This window comes from Protopterus annectens, chromosome 11.part0 (genome assembly GCF_019279795.1).
Source record: "Protopterus annectens isolate FY-2018-M chromosome 11.part0, PAN1.0, whole genome shotgun sequence".
Classification (NCBI taxonomy): Eukaryota; Metazoa; Chordata; order Ceratodontiformes; family Protopteridae; genus Protopterus; species Protopterus annectens.
The window spans coordinates 1,426,699,841-1,426,726,144 of record NC_056745.1 but is presented as its reverse complement, the minus strand read 5'-3'; the positions used below and the strand labels follow the sequence as shown (position 1 = coordinate 1,426,726,144).

The 26,304-nt window shown below is 38.7% G+C and overlaps 1 protein-coding gene across 2 annotated transcripts in view; it reads right to left on the bottom strand.

Annotated features, from left to right (window-relative positions):
* CFTR (CF transmembrane conductance regulator) overlaps positions 1 to 26,304 on the bottom strand; it is a 1,712,697-nt gene that overhangs the window by 788,690 nt on the left and 897,703 nt on the right. The window contains exon 6 of one of the 2 annotated variants that reach the window (XM_044088720.1): positions 524 to 687. The exons of the other annotated variant lie outside the window; for it this stretch is intronic. Coding sequence (XP_043944655.1) covers positions 524 to 687 — 164 coding nt within the window. The remainder of the gene's footprint in view (positions 1 to 523; positions 688 to 26,304) is intronic. 2 annotated transcript variants of the gene reach the window in all.

Here is a 26,304-nt window from a genome sequence, read left to right as displayed (position 1 = left end):
GTGCCACAAACTTAAAAATATGGATTTGGAAGGAGTATTCTGCTGTTGCTGCAAAAGGGATCCAGAATTTGGGCAGGACGAATACTGGGATGGAACATTCGGGCACTGGACCATAAGTCATACTATCGTGTCTTGAAATTAATCCTGATAGATGAATTAATACATTTTGCAACTACTGCATGTTCAATCAACAGTATATTCATTTTATGCACACATGCACTACCGATACACATTTCCCACAAATTTTTATTTGCACTACATAAAAGCTGCAAAAGTGTTGAAGCCCAGTGCATGTCTTTTTTCTACATTGTGCTTGAGGTTTTTTGCTTCTTATTATATCTCAGTTTGTTTATAAAACAGGTATAAAACTATGTGATCACGTCATAGCTGCATTATTCAGTCTAAGAATGTAATGTCTGTCTCACACTAGCACACATAATACTTGCTCCCTTCATTTTCTTTTAATTTGCAGTGCACATATCAGACATTTACAAGATTATGACTTATATACAGAAGTTGTTACCTGTGCTGTGTCATCTTTCGGCTCAGCCATGCTTGGAAAGGGGCAAGAAGAACAAGGAATGCAAGACCATAAAAACATGAATACTTCAAAAGGTCCCATAGTAAACCCATCAGAACTATAGTTTGAACTGGTCCAATCCACACATAGTGAACTATTGCTAGACCCTGTAAATCCAACAAAAAAATTAAAAGGAAACAATATGTCAGGTGTGCTTTATTTTATTTAAATGAACAATATATACTCTGTTGTGCTATAATACATTTCTCACAGTGTACAATGTGTAGAACCTAATCCTTCTAATACCACTTCCTACTCTCCTAGAGCTAAATACGCCATCACTGCCTCCTATAATTCCACAGCTCTACTAAACTGTTTGACCAACTACTTAGCAGTTACCCTATGCTGCTACTTTTTGTAAAAAAAAAAAAGTGTTTTTTTATTGCTGTTTTACAAACTATACTGATGTATTCTATCATTGTTAACCTTTTCTTATTATATTTACTTTGTATTCCTATGAGATAATATGTAATGTAAATGTGCAGTGTACTATGTATTTGTATTTTTCTGGAGATTTTCTCCCCAGGACTCCACTAAAAACGGGCTCCTTGTGGCCCAATTGGACTATCCTGACAAACTGCAAATAAATAAATTAAATAAACAGAATGTTACTTTCTTACTGAAGTAGTAAGACAAAGGTCAGGTTTTAGAGGTAGTTTGCACACACTGTGACAACATTGCTCTGCACTTGTTAATTAATTTCAAGTCATTGCAGTCTGAATCGACATTCCTCATATCAGGTCTGCTTTTTATAAGGATCAAAGTTCATATACCAGTCTTCTGCAAACTTTTTATTCTTTCTGCATTTCTAACTACACAGACACAAACCTGATACGAGAATCTGGATTTTTTGCTACATGTTTATAAGTAAGGTTACTCACTATCACATGTAACTTCTAAAATCTCAGTCAGCTACAGCTATTGCTGTTACCTTTCTGTTTAATAATTATCTTCCAAATTGTCTTTCTTTCTTCCCTCCACTTTCACAATATAAGATTCCTATTACTGCATCCTGAATTCATGCAGAGATGTAATGATGTAATCAGCCATCTTGTCTCACAATTATTTGCAAATAATCACTGCAGTTCCATATTTACAGTTGTGGGGTAATGCATTAATTCTAGACAGCCATATTCATTTCCTCCTGCTCCCACAGCACCATATTTTATGTCTGTCACTGACCCTATACATTTGCAAAAATACAGATGGAGTCCCTTGAAGTACTAAAGGTAGTTAAGATATGACATCAAAATCTTAACAGCCCAGTTTACTCTTGTCGTGTGTGTGTGTGTGTGTGTGTGTGTGTGTGTGTGTGTGTGTGTGTGTGTGTGTGTGTGTGTGTGCCTTCAGCGAAACAGACATATGCTGCTTAAAACAAATAAACAACTTTTACTACATGTTCTTTTATGGAACATTTCTGGGAATTATAAAAGGCTTCTTCCAGTTACTTTTCACTGAATGCTTAGTCACTTGATGGGTTTCATGTTGAGTTTCTTATGGCAATCAGTCCAACTGCAAGTAGTACAAATCTGATTCACTGAAAATCAAGTTCAGTGATAATACAGTTTTTATTTTGTGGGGGACCCCATGTGGGGAGAGATTCCCACACCCCCAACTTACGTACACTAGCCATACATCTCAACTGTACAGATTTTCGCAGAATGTCCAGATTTTTGCCTCATACTTTTGGTCCATTTTTCATAAAATTGTGGGTTTCTGGAAAATTAGTGGCAAATCATCAAAGACTAAAGTTAGAAAATAATGACAGACATTTGAGTTTCAGACTTCATACCCTTCAGAAAATTCATGCTAATGCAAAACCTGTTATTCTATCAACTTCCTAAATTTCTAAGAGCAATATTTAAAAATTGTCCCTATTTTTGGGACTTTGTACAGATTTCATGCTGTAAGACGTTGAGAGGTATAACACTAGCTCTACAGCCACAAAACAATGGGGAAAAGGACAAACTCAGTGATCAATGAGAGTGGCTTTTAGCAATATGGATTCTCATTAACAATGGTCAGACCTACTGCCATCAACTAACCAACTGGACCCCACTTGATGCTTATGCACACAAGCGACATTATACAAACATAATATTCTCAACAGGGCATACAGTATGTCTAGAGGCAGTACATGTATGCATGTATATATGAACAAGCAAAGCAAAGAAGATACCACATTCTCCTCCATACAGATGCATATTTAGTCTTGATAAAACATTATAGTAACCACTGAACATGAACATGTAATATAATTAATGAATGTGTAATATAATTAATACAATTTAAAAAGCGATTATTATAGATTTTTGTTCTATATGATGATGTATATAACTTTATCTCTGTCTGTATTCACCCTGGTTGTAACAACATATAGTTTCCCTACGTTCTGTCAATTTACTGAACTACAAATTATACTTCACTGATATTTCAAAAACAAAAAGTGTAACTTGAGTAACATAAAAAACACAAAATTGTATTTCTGCAGGGGGAAAAGCCCTTCCCTGCTTCCCTATACCCCTAACTTAAATATATACCTACTCCATGACTGCATTATAGAAGAAAAGAAAAAAGTATAAAAAAAACTGTGCATTGTTTGTACTGACATATTTTTTGGAGGGGAAGTCTTCCTCCCATCTGTATCATTCTATAGCCCTCTACCCAGTCCTCCATGTATATCACTGGATCCACCAGCTACCTCCTTACCCCCCCCTCAGACTAACTCCCATAGGACAGGGGCAGACATGGATCTTAAGGGCATACTTGGAGTCTGGCCGTCCACTTCCACCGAGAGGCTACTTATGACCTACCCCTGTTGCTACCTCCCTCCCTTTTCAGTCCCTGTGATAATGACCAAACTGTGCATGTGTGTGTGTGTGTGTGTGTGTGTGTGTGTGTGTGTGTGTGTGTGTGTGTGTGTGTGTGCGCGCGCAATGGGTACATGGACAGTATTACCCTACCTACACAGCAGCTCAGCCTTGTTCACTACCCTATAACACTTTAAAACCACACCTCCCAATTGTGACATCCCCCAGCCTGCATCAGGTATCACTGCAGAAGGCACCCACTGAACCACTCTCCAACCAGGGAGGTAACATCTATCCCTTCTCCCTGTCACTCTGTCAGCCACCTCAGCTGCTACTTGAACCCATGTCAGCAGGGCCGTAGTTAGACCTTTATCCCTCTGCACCACTGGAGCAGCCTTGTATTGCTAAATATTTTGATTCACCATATTTTGAGTACACCGATGTTCTATTTACAATATTTCTAACCTTGCTATAGTGGGACTCAGTATTACATTATAAACCTACCTACTGAAATTAAAAAAAAAGTCAAAATCACATAAAACGGCACATACCTCATTGACTAACATAAAGCCTAATGATCAATTTAATGAATATCAAGACTACACACCAAAAAGCAGAACACCACACACAAACAGACAGTCACAAACACATACACACACAGAGACAAAAGCATACACACACACACACACACACACACACACACACACACACACACACACACACACACACACACACACACACACACACACATTTTTGCATAAAGACAATTCCACCTGAGCCTGCCATGTGTAGTGCCCTTTAACTTAATCACTATACGCCCAAGGTCAAGATCAACCATCTTGGTGAAAGGAGCACAATCATTTTTAAATGAAAAGGCCTTCCCATCCTTTCCCAAAATTCCTGCAGCCTCATACTGCATTTATTATTAATATCAGCCTGTGTTATGCTACAAAGATTTAAACATTAAAATTAAGTAGTAAACTTAAATAAAAGAAAAAGCTTGATACAAGAATGGTCTTATATTCCCTCCAATACATTTTAAAATGAATACATAGTTCAGAAGACCAGTCTGTAGTAGTTTTAAAATAAAAGAAATAAAAGACAAATCCCGGGATTCAATAACGCCTACACTAAGTGTGCACCATTCTGAGCGAACAGACAACACAAACACAACTCATACCTTCTTCTTCCTAATTTTAGTTTACCTACTGATATTCATGCAGCTTTAAATACTGACAGGGATTCATAAAAGTTACCACAAAGTGTAAACTACTTGTACACTTAGTGTAATCTTTCTGAGTGAATAGAAAGCACAAAAAATGTGATAAGAATGTTCTTTATATTTATCACAAATGATAATATGCATGTATGGAGGCACCTGTGATAGATATAAGACTTCAAGTATAGATTAAATAGAATAAGGAATAATATTTGTGGGTGGGTGTATTAGGGAATGGAAAGAGTGTCACATAGTGTAAATAGGGTCTATATCATATGAGCGAATGCACAAATTGCGAACACTCATAATATCGAATGTACCGGACCTCGAACTTCCTATTGTAGGGGGCTGCCCCCCCACACCCCCCAGTAAATATATATTCCAACTCCGAGATCGCACTACAGTGAGAAAAGGACAATTTGTGTGATTCGCTCATATGATACAGACCCTGTAAATATGGGTAATCATTTAAAATGTCAGGACCTGCTACAGTGAGTCTCAACATACAGAAAGAATGGCTGGAAAACAGACATACATACAAGTCCGAGATGGACATTTCCTAGAATATTCTCTTTTTTCTGAGGTATGGCCATCTCAGAGTTGGTATATATAAATTCAAAAAAAGAAAGTTTAAAGGAAAACAGCAACCTTCAAGAGTCAATCTTTTCCTTGATTTTATGTCTTTTTTGGAGAGGGGGGGTTGGCACTTGACTGCCGACATTTCAATAACGATAGATACGCAGTAGTAAATAGATTTTAATAAGGTAGCAGTATTTGTCAGCTTTATCATGCATACTGATACAGAAATAACAGACAAAAACAGTGTTTTTAAGTATTTAGGCATGTTAATAAATGTCATTATGGTCCAGTTCCTTTGGATGTAGGGTCCTGGTGCGGCAATAAGCTTGTAGTTTTAACTGCAATTCAAGCTGCTTCTTTTCTAGCATGGAGATAGTGTCCCATTGCTGTGGTTTGCTGGCTTTCCTTTCAACCATTAGGAATAAAAAGCTGGTGTCCTTAAATTGCTGCAAATGTTTTGCCAGAGGGTTATCTAGTACTTGGAGCTTTATGCTTGAAAAGCATTTTAACATCCTTCTTTTGAATGGATAGAAAGTTTTACCTATATAAAAGGCTTCATATTTTATATATTATGCTTTGTATACCACAATGCCAGCTCTCCCTAATCCTGCTCATTAATTTCCTCTTAATGTTAGTGAAGGAAAGTAATTCTTCTTGCTTGTGAATACACAGAACTTGCATCTCTTTCTTTTGCAGGGATATGTGCTTCTGGGGTCTATATTAGAACGACGAAAGCTGAAGTCCGCGAATGCTATTACATTCACACATAAACATCAATCTACGACAACAGCGAAATACGGAAACGTCGAAAGTCAGAACGCCGAACGAATTTCCTGGCCAGCAGGGTGATTGTGGGGATGAGGAAATATATCCTTTTCCCACTGTAGTGTGGTCTCGGAGTTGGTATATACAAGTAGGGGGGTGTGGGGGGTGCAGGGGGGGGCTTGCCCCCCTGCAAAAACTTTTACAAAACTGTTTTACATTAGGTTTGTTTAGTTAGGTTTAACTTGCCTGTATGGTGCCGTGGCTTCCAGGAATTTGTTCGGCATTCTGACTTTCGACGTTTCCGTATTTCACTGTTTTCATAGATCGACGTTTATGTGTCGATGTAATAGCATTCGCAGACTTTAGCTTTCATCGTTCTAATATAGACCCGTGCTTCTGCAGGTTTCCTGGTGTTCTCAATGAAATGTCTGATGTTCTTTGTTCTTTTAAGGATGAAGCTTAATCCTGAAACAAGCGTTTTCCCAATTGTTCTGGGTGGCATTATTAATGGCATTCATTTCTTTGGTGAAATTAATAAATCATGCTTTGTTTCATGCTTTCTGAATTCTGCACCTGCTGAGCTCTCTTCTGTGTGGTTCATCAATGGAGGAATATGGGTTCATGTCATCCAGACTCACAGTGTTCTTAGCCCTTTCTGGTCTAGGTCTTACTTCTGAGTGTCTGCTACACAAAAGCCCTGAATTATTCCATTGAACTTAATATGAAACTGGACATCTTTTTTATTGAAGCACCTTTATTAATTATCACTTTTGACATAGGCAAACTTACATTTACATAAAAGAAAACAAACCATACTAACTTGTTCATAATTATAAACATCATACATCCCATATATTATTTTGTACAATATAATCAATCCAGCATTACATAAATTGGTTAATTCCTGCCTTTGTTTAAACCTCATTCCTCCCCAAAGACTTTTTTTCTGAATGTATTGTTCACACAAATTCCATTTTTTTCTATGTAATTTTCTCCTACCTTTTCCTAAAGGACCCACTTCCAGTTCTTTTATCTCTGTTATAATATTCATTACTTCGGGCCGCAGTGGTGCAGCGGTTAGCATTGTTGCCTCACAGCAAGAGGTTCTCCCATTTGATTCTCGGCTGGAGCACCTTCTGTGTGGAGTCTGCATGTCCTCCCCGCGGTCGAGTTATGTTTAAAGACATGCAGGTAGGTGCGTGTGTGAATGGGTGTGCCTTCTTTGAAGGTTGGGCGTCGGGCTGGCAACTCGGCACCGTACAAATCCACTGCCAATCATTAGCGGAACAGAGTTCTGCTGTGGCGACCCCTAACCAGGAAAAGCCAAAAGACTTTTTTAATAATATTCATTACTTCAAGTACAGTTGGTTTAGACTTTGATTTCCATTTTCTAGTAATTGCTTTTTTGCTATCCACCAGAAGTAAACTTAATACAGCCTTACTAGTTCTTGGGAATGTGGATCCTGTATCCCAGTTCAAAAAATATTTTGATAGTTACGTCCATTTCCTCACCCAGTATTTCTGGCACAGTACTCTGCAGAATTTTTAAAGTCTGCCAACATATGTTCCCAGTTACCTCTTTCTTCCCCATCACATCCCCAACATTTGCCATACACCTGAGTAAAAATTCTTTGAAGTCTGCTTGGAGTATAAAAATATCAATGCAAATACCTCCTAGCAAAAATCCTAAATAGTTTAGACTTTGTTGCATATCTGGGAGCCATATATATGTCCTCTCATTGTTTCTTTGTGAACTGCTTATCCAGTCTCTCTTCCCAATCTTTTCTAACCTCATCTACTGTGCAATATCTTTATGCCCTACTAATTACCCCTTTTTTAACATCAGCTTCTGTTCTTGATTCAGCTAAAAGCTCCACCGGTGTAGGTATTTCACTTAGGATTCCCCCATCCCTTTCTCTTTGCCTATACTCTGATATCAATCTTTGATAGGGAAGGCAGTCTCTAGCCTGCAGTCCAAATGTTTACTTGGCCTCTTCCCATTCCATTACCTTTCCCTTTCTAATTATTTGTTCCCAATATATTGGTTCCTTTGCCAGTTTACTCCAGTAAATTCCAGACCCCTGTGGCCTGTTTTCCGGAAACCTATTTGTAGTCATCTCTATCAGCAGTTTCCTTTGTCCATTCCCATGTTGGCTTAGTTCTTAGTATAATTTTGGCTACTTTATGAATATAATATAATGTATGACTGCTGTTATTTTCCTTAAGGATTTGCATTCAAAATCCTGCTCTCTTTTTTTCTTGAATTTCCTCCCTGCTCCATCATCATCTCTTTCCACTTTGAATTGTAGCTTTCTGCTTGGGTTATGTATAAGAGCCTAAACTGTGTAGCTCTAAAATATCCCTTCAAATCAGGTAGCCCTAAACCACCTTGTTTTATGGATCACCTTATCCCACTTGACACTTTCCTTCTTCCCCTTCCACACAAAATCATTCAACACTTTATTAATTACTTGCCACAACTTTTCCTCTGGTTGATAGAAATAAGCCTGACCTGTGTATAGAACTAGAGGGACTAAAAATATTTTCACTTTGTATATCTTGCTACCCATATCCATAGACGAGATCTTCCAGTTTCTTTGTATAGTATCTTCCAACATATCCTTAGCTGCCATAACAGAAACTTTCTTAACCCATACTCCTAAATGCTTCCTTTTATCATGTCCCCATAAATATGCATATTGCTGAACCAGTTCATGTGCGGGTTCAAAGTTTACAGCTATAGCATTTGTTTTAGCCTCATTAATTTTATATCCCCACAAAAAACTTGAAATTGTCTCAGAATGTTCCACAACACAGAAATGTCCTTTTCTGGTTCAGTCAGGTACAAAATAATATCATCTGCAAATAAAGCCAACTTTTCTTGATTACCATACCAATTATAGCACTGAATTTCAGAGTCTCTTATTTTCTTTGCCAGTGGTTCTAAATGTAATGCAAACAACAAAGGGGAAAGAGGACACCACTGCCTGACTCCTCTGTTCATACAAAACCTATCAGAGTGGAACCCCCGCACTTTGATTTTTCCTTCCCTTATCCCTAATATATCCTCCTAAGAAACCTTATTATTGTATCAAGGAATGCAAATGCTTCCATTGCCCTGCTAATAAAATCCCAACTTACTCTAATGAATACTTTCTCTGCATCAAGACCCACCAACAGCAGTGGTATTTTCTTATATTCTGCTTCCCTTTGGATCATCATTGTTCTTTTAATGTTTTCAAATGTCTGCCACCTTTCTGCAAAACCACACTGACCCATATCTATCAATTTTGCCAACAACTTTGCCATTCTTTTAGCCCTTATAGAATAAACACTTTATAATCAAGGCTTAAAATTGATATGGGCCTATATGATTCTGGATCTGATGAGTTTTTACTGTCTTTAGTTATTACGGCCACCACAGTGTTTTTCCAGAATGTTGTTGCTTCCACACCTTTTAAAATACTGTTAAACAAATCCTTCCAGATTTTTTATCACTTTCTTCCTCCTAGCTTCCATACTTCCATAGAAATGCCATCTACTTTCCTGCAGACTGGTTATACATCGACATTTTATTTCATCTTCTCCTATCTTAAGTGTTAATTGTTGAGCCACATCTACCTACAACCTTGTCATATTTAAGTCCTCCATAAATATTTCCATTTATTTTTCTTGATTGCTTTTTACAAAAAAAAAAAAAAACAATTTATTGAATTTGTCATTAAATTTTCAAAATATCTGTAATACGGCTACAGGACCTCTGGTCATTTTTCTTGTAATAAATTCCTTAAGCTTGGCAACATTTTCTGTTTTCTGTTGCCTATGCCATTGTGCTAAAAGTATTTATAAAAAAAAATCAGTTGCTTAACAGCAATCTTTTCAAACCCATGTATATTATCCAGGTACCCCCTTACTTCCTCTTTACCACTCTGCAGTTGTGTCTCTTCTTACTTTGTGAGATTCCCCTTAATATGCAGTACTTTAATCTTTGTCAGCCCCTCTAAATAATTCTTGTTACTTCTTAACCATATCTCTTTTTCTTTTATTTCTACCCTCTTTTTAAATTTCACTTTCATTTATCTCACTCACTAGCTATCACATCTGAAGTACTTTTCATCTTCCCTAATAACTCCCAAATAATTTCAACTACACAGTCCTTAAATTCCTCTCTTTTTAACAGTATCTCAGTTTTAATTCATTACCCTGCATTTTAATTTTTGTATCCGCGGTGGTGCAGCGGTAGCATTGTTGCCTCACAGCAAGAGGATCTCCCGTTCGATTCTCAGCTGGAGTGCGGGGAGTGACTTCTGTGTGGAGTCTGCATGTCCTCCCCACGGTTGGGTGGGCATTCGAAAGACATACATAAATGGGCATGCATTGGATGAACTTTGAGCTGGCACCACGGTGTTCGTGAAAATCTACTGCCAATCATTAGCGGACCGGAGTTCCGCTGTGGCGACCACTAACCGAGGAAAGCCGAATGACAAACAACAACAACCCTGCATTTTAATTTTTATTATTGGTACATGATCTGAAATAGTTATCATGTGTCAACTCTCTCAATTAAATGCACATGTTCCTGTGAAATATAATTTCTATCTATTCTAGCTCAGTTATTGTACCTTGGAGAATAATATATGAATTCTGTCCGAGTTCCTTCTACTCAATTCACTTCTTCCTTAACAAACATTTTCATAAATTTCTTCAGAAATCTACCCTCTTTTGTTATAATTTCCCTTCTAGGCCCCAAGATTCATCATCACTGTCACAAATCAAATTCCAGTCCCTACCTACAAGTAATATTCCCTTCTAAAATCTGATTTTTTTCTCCCCAAAATTTCCTAATATCCATAATAGAAGTTTTAAGTGGAATACAAATACCTGCCAGCATAATCATCTTCCCTTGCCAATAGCCCCTTACTACCAAAAATCTACCATTACTATCTTTTTTTACCTCTTATATCACTATTGGAACTCATCTACAATTACTATAAGTACTCCCCTTTCTTTTGTCCATGATATTCTGCTGAATAACCATCCTGAAATCCTTTCTTTATCAAATTCACTTGCTCAGTTATTTCTAAATGTGTCTCTTGTAGCACTGCTGTTTGCACTCTGCATTTCTTAATATAATTCAATGCTCATTCCTTTTAGTCTATACCTGTGAAACCATTCACATTCCAAGACAATATGGAACGTGTTTCCATTATGATAATATGTTATTCCCAGCTACTATATATGACAGCTGTTTTAGATGTCTATTTCCAGCTTTTGTGATGCATGCACCCACTAATGTTTGGCAGGTTAATCTTTTAAGGTAAGACTGCAGGAGCATATTAGGGATATTAAAAACAACAAATGTGAAAATCCTGTAGCTGCCAATTATAATATGGTTCATGAGGGGGTTGCTAATTTGAGGGGATGAGTATTGGAACAAGTTTTTGCTGAAAATGCTTCTTTGTTGAAAAATACATTACTATTTAAAGATATGATTTTTATCTTGAAATATGTCACACTGACACACTCTGGCTAGGCTTATAAATGCCCTAGGGCAGACAGCCTAGTATCAACCTATGAACCTATGAATCTAAGAGTTTAAACAGGGAATGTACCTGGAAAGTCCTTTTGTAACTTAGTAATTTTATTGGATAATTGTCTTGTTAATGTTAACTGACTTGACTTTTTAATGGTGTACTCTTTCTGTGTTTGTTAACTTCCAGAAGGCTGTTTAGCCGAGGCACTAGAGAAGTGAATTGTTTTTCTACTGACAATTTTTTTTTGGTGTATTTCTTTTTATCACTGGCTTTGTTGTATTTTAATTTTAAAGTTGGTTTGTGTTTTTTGGTACATCTAAGGACTTAGTCTGATAAAAGGTCATCTTTTAAATAAGGCAAATACGTACAGCACTGTGACATCTTACATTCAGGAATAATCAGAGTTGCCAGTTCATCATACTTCACTGAATTAAGAATATACTCTCTTTTGTCTTTCAAGTACTATCCAAAAATGAACTCGCAGAGGCACAACACGACAATAGAAAGCTGACCATTTATTGAAAGAAACAAAACAGATAAAAATCAGTAAGCGCTTTCACATTCATTCGAATGCTTCATCAGACTGTAAAAGACTAACCACCTATCAACATTTAAATAACCACTCTAGCTGCTTATTGGCCAATCACAAATACATAATTAATATTAAATGACATTCTCAGCTAGAGCGTCTTCTGCGTGGAGACATGCGTGAATGGGCGTACCTTCGTTAAAGGTTGTGCGTCAGGCCTGGCAAGCCGGTACATAAAAATCAACTGCCAATCATTAGCGGACCGGAGTTCCGCTGTGGTGACCCCTAACTGGGAAAAGCTGAAAGACGCAAACAAACTATCTAAAAATCTAGAATAACTGAAATGTTAGCATATAAATTAAAAAATGCCATAAATTAACATAGAAAACATATACTAGTAAATATGTTTATAAAACTATTAATAAATATAGAAAAAAACATATAGAAACACATATATAATCATACATATACACACCTATATAAATATATATGTATATATATATATATATATATATATATATGTGTGCATATGTATATCTATGCATAAAAATATGTATAAAAACATTCATAAAGCATACTAAAGATATAGCACAATATATGCAAGATATATATGTTTTATACCATATGTATGTGTTTAATCAATGTAAACATTTAATGAAGGTAAAAATATATTCTTTCATCACTTCAATGCTTATGATCCCTGGCCATGAGAAAGGGCTTTATAGAGACTCTATCATTTAAACCAGATGCTCTAGCGGCCTGTATCTGTATAATCCACCTGGTTTCTCTCTGTTCTGTAAAGTTTCTATGATCTCCTAGCCTAGTGGTCTTAAACACTAACTCAATAGCTGTAAATTTAAAACTATGTTTTGTACCATTGGTAATAATGTGTTTGGCCAAGACATTAGTGTTGTCTTCCCTGTTGATGGTGTAAATGTGTTCTCTAGCATGTTCTCATAGGGTTCTCTTGGTCTTCCCTACATAGAAACACCCACATTCTATGCACACTGCTAGATAAACCAAATCACGAGTTTTGAAATCAGCATAAAAATTTAAAATTATATCTTCGTCCAGTATCAGGATGAATAAAATGGTCTGTATTGGACATATAGCAACATTGGTTGCATGATCTACAAGAAAAAGTCCCTTTCCTATCTGATACAACATGTTGTTGCTTAGTGTTGCCGTAGCATAATAATTGTTTCAGGGATTTAGTGTTCTTATATGTAAATTTAGGGGTATTCCCCACTACTCGATATAACTTATCATCCATGGTGAGGATGTTCCAATTCTTGAAAAAATCTCTCTAATCTTTATATTATTATTAGTATACGGTATCACTAGCCTCATTGAAATCTCTCTGTTGTCTGGTCTATCTGTGGGACTATGTCTCTCATTGCCTCGACGTATGTATGGTCTACCAGATGAGGTCCTGTTCACCATCGCTTCTTGGTGTAAAATTGCTATTTCATTAGGTCTACAACCCCTGTCTAGAAATTCATGGAGCAAAGTTTCAATAGTTTCTTGGAACTTGTTTTCATCACCAGTAAGTTTAGACACCCTTAAAGCTTGACTCTTCACTATATTATTATAAATATGTGGAGGGTGCATACTAGTACGGTGTAAAAGTGTGTTTTTCCTACAATCCTTCCTAAACAAATGTGCCTGTATAGTATTGTCTTCTTTTAGTAACAAAACATCCAAGAATTATATCCTATCAGGGGACCATTTACCTATAAAGGACAAGAAATCAGTTGTCCCATTTATGTATTCTATAAACTCATGGAGTGTATCAACGTCTCCTTTCCATAGTAGATAAATATCGTCCACAAAGCGCTTATATAATCGAATGTTATTGCCATAATATACACTACACATAATATATGTGTGTTCCCAATATGCCGTAACAAGGTTGGCGTAAGAGTTGGCACATGGAGTGCCCATTGCCACTCCTTTCTGTTGTAAAAAATATGAATCATTGTAGACGAAAACATTATTTTTTAATACTATGTCCATTAACATGGCACATCTCATTATCAGCTCCCTAGGCATATTCTTCTGGATTAAGAATAATCTCATGTATTCAACCCCTATATCATTCAGAATGGAAGTGAGCAAAGAAGCAACATTGAGGGTCACCATAAAATCTAATTCATCATTACATGATGGCGAGGTAAAGTCAATCAGACTTTCCAGAAATTGTTGTGTATCTCTGATTACTGTGGGAGTCTGTTCTACTATCTTCCTAAACTGTTTCTCCAAATATATAGAAATTGTCTCGGTTAGCCACCCCCTACTTGAGACAATAGGTCTCATCGGTGGTCTCATAACATCCTTATGGACCTTTGGTAGCCCTCTAAAAGTAGGTATAGTGGGTCTTCCAATTAGAAAGTACTTGTAGAGGCCAAAATCAATAAGATTACAAAGAAACATATGCAACAAGCGACAAGTGGAGTACCTCAGGGTTCAATCCTGAGATTACTCTTGTTTGGCATCTACTTCTCTGAAGTACAGGCCAATACTAAGGGACTCTGGCTAACAAAGTTCACAGATGACTGCAAACTGGGAGCCATTATTGAATCTCCAAATGATGTGGATACTCTACAAAAGGGCCTTACAGAAACAGATGTCTGGTGCTAGAGCCATGGGCTCAAGCTCAATGCCAAGAAATGTATAGTTATCCCCTTTGGGAAAAAACATGTACCCGTGAATTACCACATAGGTGGCAGTACACTAAACACCGAAAGTGTGATAAGAGACTTAGGGACACAGGTGGACAGTGGTCTCACCTTCAATAACCACATCGCCACAACAGTCAGGAAATTCTTCTGTGTGGCACACCTCATCATTAAGGGCTTTTCATCCAGAAAAAAGGAGGTCATTGTCCCACTGTACTCATCCCTCATTAGACCCACTATAGAATACAATGCCCCATTTGGTATGTACCTCTCAAGACATCTGCAGCAACTGGAAAGGCCACAGAAATACCTCACTAAAAGAATCACAGGCCTAATGCAGATGCCCTATGCTGACCACCTTAAAAAACTCCAGCTATACTCTGTCGCATATCGTCTACTCCGAGGCAATCTCTGCTTAACATACAAGGCCATGTCAAACCCAGAGCTGTTGGACATGCTACATTTAAAGAAATCCCAATCCCTCAGAGCCACACGCTCCAGGGATCTAAATCTTGTTATCACAATAAACAAAACATGCTGAAGGGATAGGTTCCTGACCCAGAGACTCCCCAGACTCTGGAATAGACTGCCCATACATGTCAAGCAGAGCGCCTCTTTGGCCCTCTTCAAAAGGAACCTTGATGACTGGATGGGAGAAAGGAAATTCACCCCAGGGATCATGTCAGTCGCCCTGCTAGACAGAGGTCCGGGGAAGTAAATAGTGTGGGAAGAAATAGTGAGGGAATTGTTATGGCTAGGCTTGTATAGTCCCTAGGGCCGATAGCCTAGTACCAACCTATGAACCTATGAAACCATTTTCATCATATTCTGCATTTTCACTATAGTTCCAATCAAATGTCCTTTCAATACACATAATTTTTATAAAGGAAAACAAAGGACTTGTGTTAATGTCACATGATATGACATAACATAAATATTGCAGTTTTGTCATCTCTATTTCATAAAAGATTAACCATACGCCGCGCTCAATAGGCAATTTATAAAACTGCTCTGTCATATGAGCAATACTATACCATTTCTGTATAAACTCATATTAACAGTTATATATGGTTAATTCTTCCCCATATTTTAAAATTTCAAAACAAACTCAACATTTCCAATGATGTATCATTTCCTACACACAATCATAAAAAGAGAAAAGCAAGCAAGTACTTACATTTATACTGCATAACACTTTCTTTTATAACAGTATCATTTCCATATGGTTAATATTTCACCATATCACACAATAGTTATTCAAAGCCCTATTAATAAGAAAGGTCTGTAATAGCATTGCAAATGTACATATGGAATAGTGTCTACAGAGGCAAAAAAAAGATTCATACATGTATTTATAGGGACTCCAGAATTCAGGTTTACAGAAGACAGAAAGAGAGCAGAAACAATGCAAATAAGCTGATCACCCTGGGGATCTGAGATTGCTCAGTTCATGAGGTATGGGAATGGTGCACAGTGATGTACAAGGAAGCTGATATACATTTACAAGACAAGAAGCCTGAGATTATTCCAAACACAGCTGCTAAAATGGATAATCTTCCTGATATAATAATTCATATTATCATGTCAATGTTGCCAACAAAGCACAAGTAACCAGCCATCTAGCCACACACTGTCACCACGCCAGGAAGGATTTCCAGGTGTGGATCATCTGCACTAATCTGATAAGGCAGCAGCATTTGGGCAGATTCCATATGGACAACTACACTTTGTATGAGCTACTTGAATGTGTCAGTCAATTGAAAATGACAGGTCAAAGGAGAAGGCTACTACCTCTGGAAACCATAACTGCTATAACCATCCTGTTCATGGACATCTTCCAGGGGCCTCCAAGTGACATTACAAGCATATCTCAGGCACCTGACAGCAGTGTCTGGAATGCCTATTGACACATGTTGCTCAGTACGTAAGGATTCTTTAGACAGTGGAGGAAGTATACCACATTATGTAAGGTTTCCACTCAGTATGTCACCTACCAAGCATTATGGGAGTAACGGATGGAACATGTATATCCATACAGAAAATAGCTACAGATGGTGCAGCTGTATTTCTTAACAGGCATGTATACTACTCAATTAATTCACTGGAAATAGGTGGTACTAGGTTAATGGCCCTAAATCTTTTTTATGCCCCAATTTTCCAAATTATCAGGTGGTATGTGATTACAAAGGCTGCATCACTAATGTGTCAGCTTGCAATCCAGTGGGCACACATGATGCTAATGTCTGTCTGTTCCGGTAGCCTGTATATGTGTCTGGGTTGATAATCCACAGACATCTGTTAGGGGATGGAATATATCTGCTAGACAGACACCAGAGTTAGATGGCCCTAGTGAAGCTGCTCTCCCCTTACCATAATTTCACACACACACACACACACACACACACACACACACACACACACACACACACACACACACACCAGTGTGGCACTATTTACTGCCCCCAAGGCATTTCATATCCACAGATATGGACTGGGCTGGCTGAGATATATGCATGATAATACAACTGACCTACTGTGGAGACAGAGTGTCTCCAGTGGGTGAAAGGGATAAAGCAGGTGACAGGGACAGCACAGACACACTGGAAGTCTGGAGTGAAATAGCAGCCATCCTTCTCTGGGAAAATACATGGTTGATATTCTGTCTGTCTAATAGTGGACAGCATCTGTACCACTGTTCACAGCACAGTCTAACAAAGCCATTGAAGCCATGTGTCAGCAGCTTCCATATGCCTGTCTGTACCCTATGGAGATCATCGTGGCCCCTGTTAGACTGCACACAGGCCACATGTGGTAGAATGTAATCCATAGTATGCGTACCTGATGGTGAACAATACTGTGTCACCAGGCTGTACTGCAGTAGCTGTGCATGGTGCTCCAGTGAAGTGGCAGCTGCATCATCCCCAGTCCTGACCTGTGAAGCTATATAAGGCAGGTGCTGCCATTGGATTGCCAATACAGGACTGTCTGTGGGTTACCATGGTGCAGGAATATTAGTTATCTACATGTCATCTGATATTGAAAAAGATGCAACAATGCTGCATGCAAATGATGTACAGTGAGATGCCCCACCTCGACCTACATATACCACTCCCCCTACTGCAATGATGGTAACTGTGTGGATGTTGCATGCTCCCCTGCACAGTATTCCCCCAAGAGCAATGTCACAGCTGACTGCATGCACCCACTAGTAGTGCCTGTATAAAAACAATCACTATTAGCAGCTGTGATGCTACTGCATGTGACATGGGGCCACACATCAGTGCCTGCCCCTGTGTGGCAGCACCAACACCCAAGGCAGATGTGAGTGTATCAGTCCCATATCTTGTGGCCTACCCCTGTATGCCACAGAAATGACAGGGGTATGTGGATGTATCACTGGCAGGACCCGTATATAAGAGAGTACATACATCAGTGTAAGTGTACACCCCCTTATATATGCCAAGGTAACATGCATCCCTGGCTGAGCAGATATTTGGGCCACTGCAGGTGCACATGTTGCTTCTCAAGATACAACATTACGGGGAGCCTCTGCAAATGGACACATTAACAGTAGTTATCACACTCTGCTAAGAAATGACAGGATAACACTTATGTTTTTACAAAGATAATACAGCATTGAACCCCTGTATATCTACTCAGCTCATCTCTTTCATGATGAGAACCCCACTTCCAGACCACCTAGGATGCTTGTGATGGACACCTCAGGGACAGCAGGAATGACACTTTTAATTCCACTATTGACAGCATATTAGACAGTGAAGGGCAGCATGCAGCACCTATGCTCTGTCTTGGGCCTTGTCTACAGAAGCGTCACCCTACAGCGGCATTCTTTCACAATGCAGCCATAGTCGTCCACAGTATTTACATAGGTTCACAGGTACTTATTAGGCATACAGTCTAAGAGACCATTAAGGAAATGGCTGTCTTACCTGTGCACCTCCAGGAGGATCACAGTCTCCTGCATCATAACATTTCATTTCCTTTTCATAGCAGCCACTACGAAAACACATAAAATGCATGCTACTGAAATGCATTTTGCAGCTAGGTAGTGCAACAGCTGTGCCAGAAAACAGTGGTTGTAGATATTGGAATAGTATAGTGAGAGTTAGTGTGATCCACACATACACAGTAAATACACTCTGCTAAGAATTAACTACATAGTGCATGGATATGTAGAAGCATACCAGTGGCATTTAAACACAGTCTGATGTGCAAGTATGCATACACAATGACAATTAGGGTGCTAAATTCTTTATGAATAGCAACATGTACATTATCCACAAGATGCAGGCTTGTGCTAGTGAGATGCAGACTGTGAGGACGGTGTGTTTAATAGATCACATACACAAGCTATGGTAATCTAAGGGGAGTCAAGACAGGGTGTATGTGATATGGACTCCACAACTGTAATGTTCATCACCAAATAATTGCCAAAGCACTATGACATCTAGATGTGTGTGCCCTCTGTACCATACTGTTAAAACAGAAATATGCACAGCATTCCAGGTGTCAGTGTAGATTGACTGACAGGTGAATTTATTTGTAAAGCAGGTCCTCCCCATACATGACAGTCTCTTAGGCAATACTCCATTGCCAGAGGGTAGATAACAGGCTGATGATCTTTCCCAGGTCAGGTGAGCAATGCCACTATAAATGGAGTGATATGAGCCATGGGTAGATGGAATGTCTATGGGCAGTGATCGACTATGAGCACAGGAATCCCACTCCCTCAAAGGTTAATATAGGATAGTTTTATTTGTGTGGTACAAGTACCTTTCCTACATGTGTCTGTTGTACTTTGTCCCTTTTGTCTCATAGATGCTGCTTATTACTGTGTTTACATGAATGCCTACAGGCAATGAGAGTATTACCTCACCTGACGACATGGTATATACTGCTCATACTACCTGTAAATTACTGTGAGAGCTTTAAAGGTAGAATGGGGGATGTATAGTGGTAGGTACATTGTGCAAGTCATTGTCATACTCTAATAGCTGCAAAATAGACAATGCTATATGTGCATTATGATGCAGGGCACACCTCTGCACTCTGGCTGTTATGTATGACCACAGTGCACTGCAGGTGCTACTTTGCAAAACATATTATATAGCCCTATACCGCTTTTAACATGATGTATGTGTTATCTGTAGTACCAGCTTAAATACCTGTGGCCATTGCACTGTTTTTGTCTAGCTGTACTATTAACATCTGTATTTGCATTTGACATCCCCACTCTGGAAAAGTAATCAAGGAGCCTGAATCCTCACCACTGACACTGGAGAAGGACATTCACTTGGAACAAAAATGGATACATACAGTATTTCCAGATGCAGCTCTATGCATCAAGCACAATTTCCCTTAAGAGCACACAGGGAACACATTCAGTCTGAGGGTTGGTTTTCCCCCTCTCTCCAGATCCCCAATAAGAGTCCCCACTAGCACAGCTATAGAGTAGAGTCTTCAGCTGAGTGTCCAAGCCAAGTCCTCCTCCCACTCTCTCTGTGAAACCAGTGCTTCATGTCCCTGCTCCAAGCAGCTGATGCACACACACTCTTTGGGATTTAATTTTAAGACATACACACACACACACACACACACACACACACACACACACACACACACACACACACACACACACAACTGGGAAAGGCTGGCACAAATGTACTATCTATGTCCCTTTCTGCCAAGATTATAAGGTAGTTACACTGACACCAGACACTCCAAACCAGCTACTCTAAGGCTTTAACAAGGGTACCCAATTATACTGATTGAAATTATTATTAATATAAATGATAGTGTTTGGCCAGTGCAGTAAGGCTTTCAGGAGGGACCACAGCATCACCAAATAGATGTAAGTCTTCTCAAAGTTTAAAATATTCAATAAAAGATCAGCCACAATGAAACAATTAAATAAATGTAATAATGAATAATAAAAGAACATGAAAATACTACATATCTATTTACAATAAACACCAGAGTTTCAATCACAGGAAATATTAAAATAACACAGATGAACAGATTAACGTACATACAGAAAAACAAGTACTTAACTAGTCTATCTATATTTTCCTGACTGATCTAAAGAATTACTATTCCCTGTTTCACTTTCTAGAGCAAGACAAGATGATGTAGGGGTCCTTCCTTGTCAGGTTCCAAAACAAGAGTGCTCTGAGACTTCAGTCTCATCTAGTATTAAAATGTCATTTTAGTGATGGATTACAGAGTGACATCACATACATCTGGTCATCTGACTTCTGATTCCCATGCTACCCCCTTGGCTAGAAGTTGCCATGATTTAGCACATATGTGTCAATAATACACACATTGGTTCAAGGTGGTTACTGGACTATTGTCTTTATAAGCCTAGCTGTGTGTGTCCAATATAATACTAGAGAAACCCAATGTAAAGGATATTGCCTAAGCTTGAGATCTTAGTTAGCAATGACTGCCCATATCTAGCAGGGTCATAGGTGAAATCCCTGGCAAGAATTTATGGTTTCCCATCCAGTCATCCAGGCTACTCTTAAAGAGGGTCATAGAGGGGCTTTCTTTGATGTGATAATTACATATCAATAAAGTTAATCTCTTTACCTTTGTTGATCCTGACATTTGTCAATTTGCTGGTATTTGCTAGTATTTAGTAATTCAGCCAATTGTTTCAATATGTTACCTTTTCTCTACATACAGTACTCTTGTAATATACTCGTTCCATACATAAATCTTACTGCATATACTATTGTAATGTACTCATTTCAGATGTATTCTCTCCTTGTATATGTTTCTTGTTATTTGCAGAGTTTTTCTCCCCAGGCCTCCACTGAAAATGGGCTCATAAATGTCCAGTGGACTATCCTGGTAAATGAATGCAAATAAATAAATAAAAACCGGTAGCTTATTCCAGAGGAGTGGCAACCTCTGAGAGACATAACTGTCTCTCCAGCTGGTCCTATTTATGTCACAGGCCAGGTTAAGCTCCCTGGAGCAGGCAACCCTTGTCCCATTTGACTTATAGATGTGCAGCATTTCCAGTAGGTTTGGATCTGAGCACAAGTCTCCTCTAAGTAGTCTGTATGCTACTGAGTACAGTGACAGTGACTTCAGTCTGTCAATGTATGACGTGCTGAAGATACTGAATTTTCTTGGTTAGAAATCTCTGAAGTCTCTCAAGTTGCTGCAGGTGCCAGTTAAAGTACATACCAAAGGGAGCATTGTACTCAATTACTGGCCTGAAGAGGGTCGAGTACAGAGGAGTTATGACCTCTTTCAATCTTGAGGTAATGCCTTTGCTAATGAGGTGTGCAACATAGAATACATTCCTTACCACAGTAGACACATGGTGGTAAAAGTGTAGGCTACAGTGAACTTGCGTTCCCAAGTCTCTCACTACTGAGTTGTTACTTAGGTATTTTATATATATATATATATATATATATATATATATATATATATATATATATATATATATATGATAGTCTGCAGGGATATCATTTTTACCGAAGGGGATGATAATGCATTTTTTACCACTGAGTTTGAGACCATGGCTTTGGCAACAATCATTGCTTTGTATAATTCTCTCTTGAAGTATATTGACATTGTTTAGGGATTCAATTATTGCACCTAATTTGCAGTTGTCAGCAAACTTAGTCAGCCACAGCCCCTCTGTTTTGGCCTGAACTTCTGAAAAGTAAATTACAAACAACAGGGAGCCCAGGACTGAGCCCTGTGGAACCCCACTGGTGACAGGTCTGCTGGGTGAGGTAAAGTCCCCAACTGTGACTGAGTGTGATCTGTCAGTGAGCCAGTTAGCAACCCACCTGGCCACATAAAGGTTCATAGTCAACTGGGAAAGTTTATCAATGCTGCCTGAATGTGAGATTGTGTCATAGTCCCTGGCTAAGTCAAGGTAAGCTTATGCACAGATTTGCCTTAGTATATGGCTCTGGTGATGTTTTTGAAGAAGTCCACCAGCTTTAACAGGCAAGACCTGCCTTTGACAAAACTACACTGTGTAGGATGAAGGGCGTGGAGATCACCTATATCCTTATTTATAAGGTCCATGATGATTCATTCCATGGCCTTACAGATAAGGCTGGTTAAGCTTATGTGTCTGTAATTCCCAAGGTGTGTTCCTGTACCCCCTTTATGAAGGGAGTTGATGGCTTCTGTTTTCCATTCAGCAGGGACAAAACCAGTAGTCAGCTGTGGTTGAACACAGTACCTAATGGAGTTGCTAACTCATGTTTTAGACCATTTAAAATGCAACCTGAGATGCCATCCGTTCCCACATAGGGTGTGTTATTAGCCTCGGAGAGAGGATTAATGATATGCTCTTAGCAGATACAAGGTGGGGGAGATGCAGAGAGAATGCTTTGTGGAATGTTGCAGGGACGGGGGGAGGTGTGAAACTTTCACCAAACATGTCAGCTAATAGGTTAGCTATTTTGGCAGGACCACTGTGTGTGATGCCATCAAAAGCTAGTTCAGCACAGGTCTGGGTCCTAATATTTATGTTACAGATATAGCTGAAGAATGTCTTATGGTTATCCTTAGCTATGGTTGCTAATTATTTAAATTTTTTTCAAAGTTTCCCTTGGAGGATTTTACAAGTTGTCTTAATTGTTTGTTCAAGCAGTGGAGGGTGTTCTTCCAGTGCTGAGACCTCTCTTTTTTTATTCTTAGACAGCAACTTCTTCTTCTTGTTGTATAACTTATTAATGCCAAATGTCCACCAGTGAGGGTTGTTTTTTCTCGAGAAGCCTGTTTTGGTCCTATCAGGTACAGCTGTGTCAATACATTTTGTTTAAGTTTGTACAGTGCATTTATGCATACCTTAATATAGTTGGCAATGCCATCTGTGGGAGCAGGAGCTTGGAAGTGATTTATACCATCCCTTAGGAGCAGGGCCGGTGTTAGCATTTTGGGGGCCCCCAGCAGATATCAAGATAGGGGCCCCCTAGGCACTTCCAGTCTACGTATCACCATTTCACTGCCACCCTTCCTAAGCAACCTTTTAGTTCATGCTGCAAACTTTTAAGACTAGTATGCACAGACTGATCCTTTGCTACAATATTCTTACATTACAAGACTTGTGTAGTATACTGTGTTGGCCCAACTCACAAAGGGACATTTACAGTTATTGGCATTTAGTTGCAGCAATGATATATTGTAGCAACTTTATGTATAGGTCTAAACTTAGGTGAAATGGCATCCTAGGCCTACTGTTTCAGATCCCACCCCCATGCACAGCAGCCTCCAGTCTTCCCCTGCCCCCCTCCACATCTTGGGCTCCCATACCATGCACATTATTTTTTTCTTCCTTTCCTCACATTTTGCCTTACTTTTCAGCTTTTTCAAGAAGCTATAACTTTCTATATGCTCTGAAGCCCATTTTAAAGTTTTTTTTCTTTTTACACACCTTTTCATCCAATAAAGGCTTAAACAGAAATTATGATTAAGTGAAGAAATGTTGTTGCTGTTCAGCTTTAGTTTTCATTGCATCCTTTCAACACACATTTCCTGAGCAAGACAGTACAGTAATAACCATTTAGGAAATAAGAAAAGGATTTCAGTTTTATTTTTTTTCTTTCAAGGAAGACATAAGTTGTACTGAAGGCTTAATGTTCAAATATGACAAAATAGTAGCTCACAATAAACTAACAACCCTTTGTTGTCTGGATACACAGGCCGTATCTGGGAATTGTCTGCCTCCCAATCCCCCCAAAAAGACAGCTTTTCCATCCCTCTGGTGATAGACTGGGTTGAAGGCAGAGGTTCAAATTACCCCAGTCATGTATTTCAAGGGCCTGCTGATATACATATACATAGTATGCCTCCTCACTCCTCAATCCAAACTGTCAAAGGCAGCTACCTGTATATGTGTCCTAAGTGTGATTGTGAGGAAAGTGAAAAAATGATTGCAGTAAGAAATTCTACTTTGTTGCTCCTACACAAGTTGTAGTAACCTTCTTTGTACACCTCTGAAATATGTAAGAAAAGTAAAAGAAACAATGACCACACTGTCCTTAGCGCAAAAACAATCTTTAATGACCTCATGTGCACACCTCTAACATTTGACTGTGAGGAACAACACCACAGCCCCCCCCCCCATATAACCTACAGTGTCTTTCTGTACACAGTCATCTGAGCATGGCTGGTTTTAGGACGGGTGCAGTTGAGAGCAGAGGCCATTATCAACATTATGCTAACAGGATCATATCACAGCCCTGTTGAGGTTAAAGAACATAATCAGAAAATAAATATATATTTTTCTCCTCATTTGTCTTCAAACAACAGCATTTGTGGGGCCCCCACACATTCATGGATGATTAAGGGAGTCCGTTGTATCCATTTATACAGTCTGGGGAGTAGGGGTCCCCAGTGTCTTAGAAGATCTAAGTGTCTGAATGTTCTGGGATACATGTTATGTCTTACTTTTGAAATATAATTTCTTGTTAGCTACATTTTTTTTACTGACACTCAGAATAATAATGCATATATCCTGGCATTATTGTGTGTGTGCACAGATAAAACTCACTGACATCTTTATACACACACACACACACACACACACACACACACACACACACACACACGCACACACACGCACACACACGCACACACACACACACACACACACACACACACACACACACACACACACACACACACACACACACACACACTCTCGCAAACCATAGCAATATTAGTTCTGTACTTATTTCAGCAATACATTGTACAACACTGGTAACAGCAAACCAGATTAGTGATGCTGTTAAGTAGTCATCAGACAGAGGCAGGGATGGGTCACTTTTATTTACCTTAGTGAGGAATAATGCAAACCTCTCATTGTCCCTAATTTCACAGACCTTCCCTGATTTTGCATATAATTTTGTTCTGTCCTTTGTAACACATTTGATTTGCTTGTAAATCATTCAGGATTACAAACAGTCAATAAATCCAGACATTAGAGTTTTATACTTAATATCCAAAAATCATGTTGATACAAAAGGTTATTCTATTAACCTTTTCATTGAATCAAAGTAATATTTAAAATGTGTTCCTGATTTTGAGCCTTTATTCTGCTATTCTTCAGTGGAGAAGTTGAGAGTTGGTATTCTGCAAGTATTTATAAAACTCCTTAAAAGAGAAAACCATCCCTGAAGATCCGAAATATTAGCTCTTATGAAAATCCAAGGCATGCATGGACACTGGTCACACTAGTGCTTACCCTGCTCATGTTCATTATCAGCTTTATCCTAACAGGGTCATATCATGGCCCAATTCAGGTTAAACAGAATAAACAGAAAATGAATACATTTTTTTTCCTCATTTTCCCCAACCAGCAGCAGCTTTTGTGGGGCCCCCACACAGTGCAGGATGATTAAGGGGGGCCCCTTGCAGCTACAGGTATTGCAGGCACCTAAAGCTGGCTATCTTGTTAGTTTTAGTGTAGAGAATGTCCACCAGCAGGGTTTAACTAAGCCATGGACACTATATTAGTGATAAAATATTTAATGGAATTGCAAAGGCTCTTGATTGATAAAACATTGTTACTATAACCAAAGATATTTTTGAATTTTAAAGGAGATA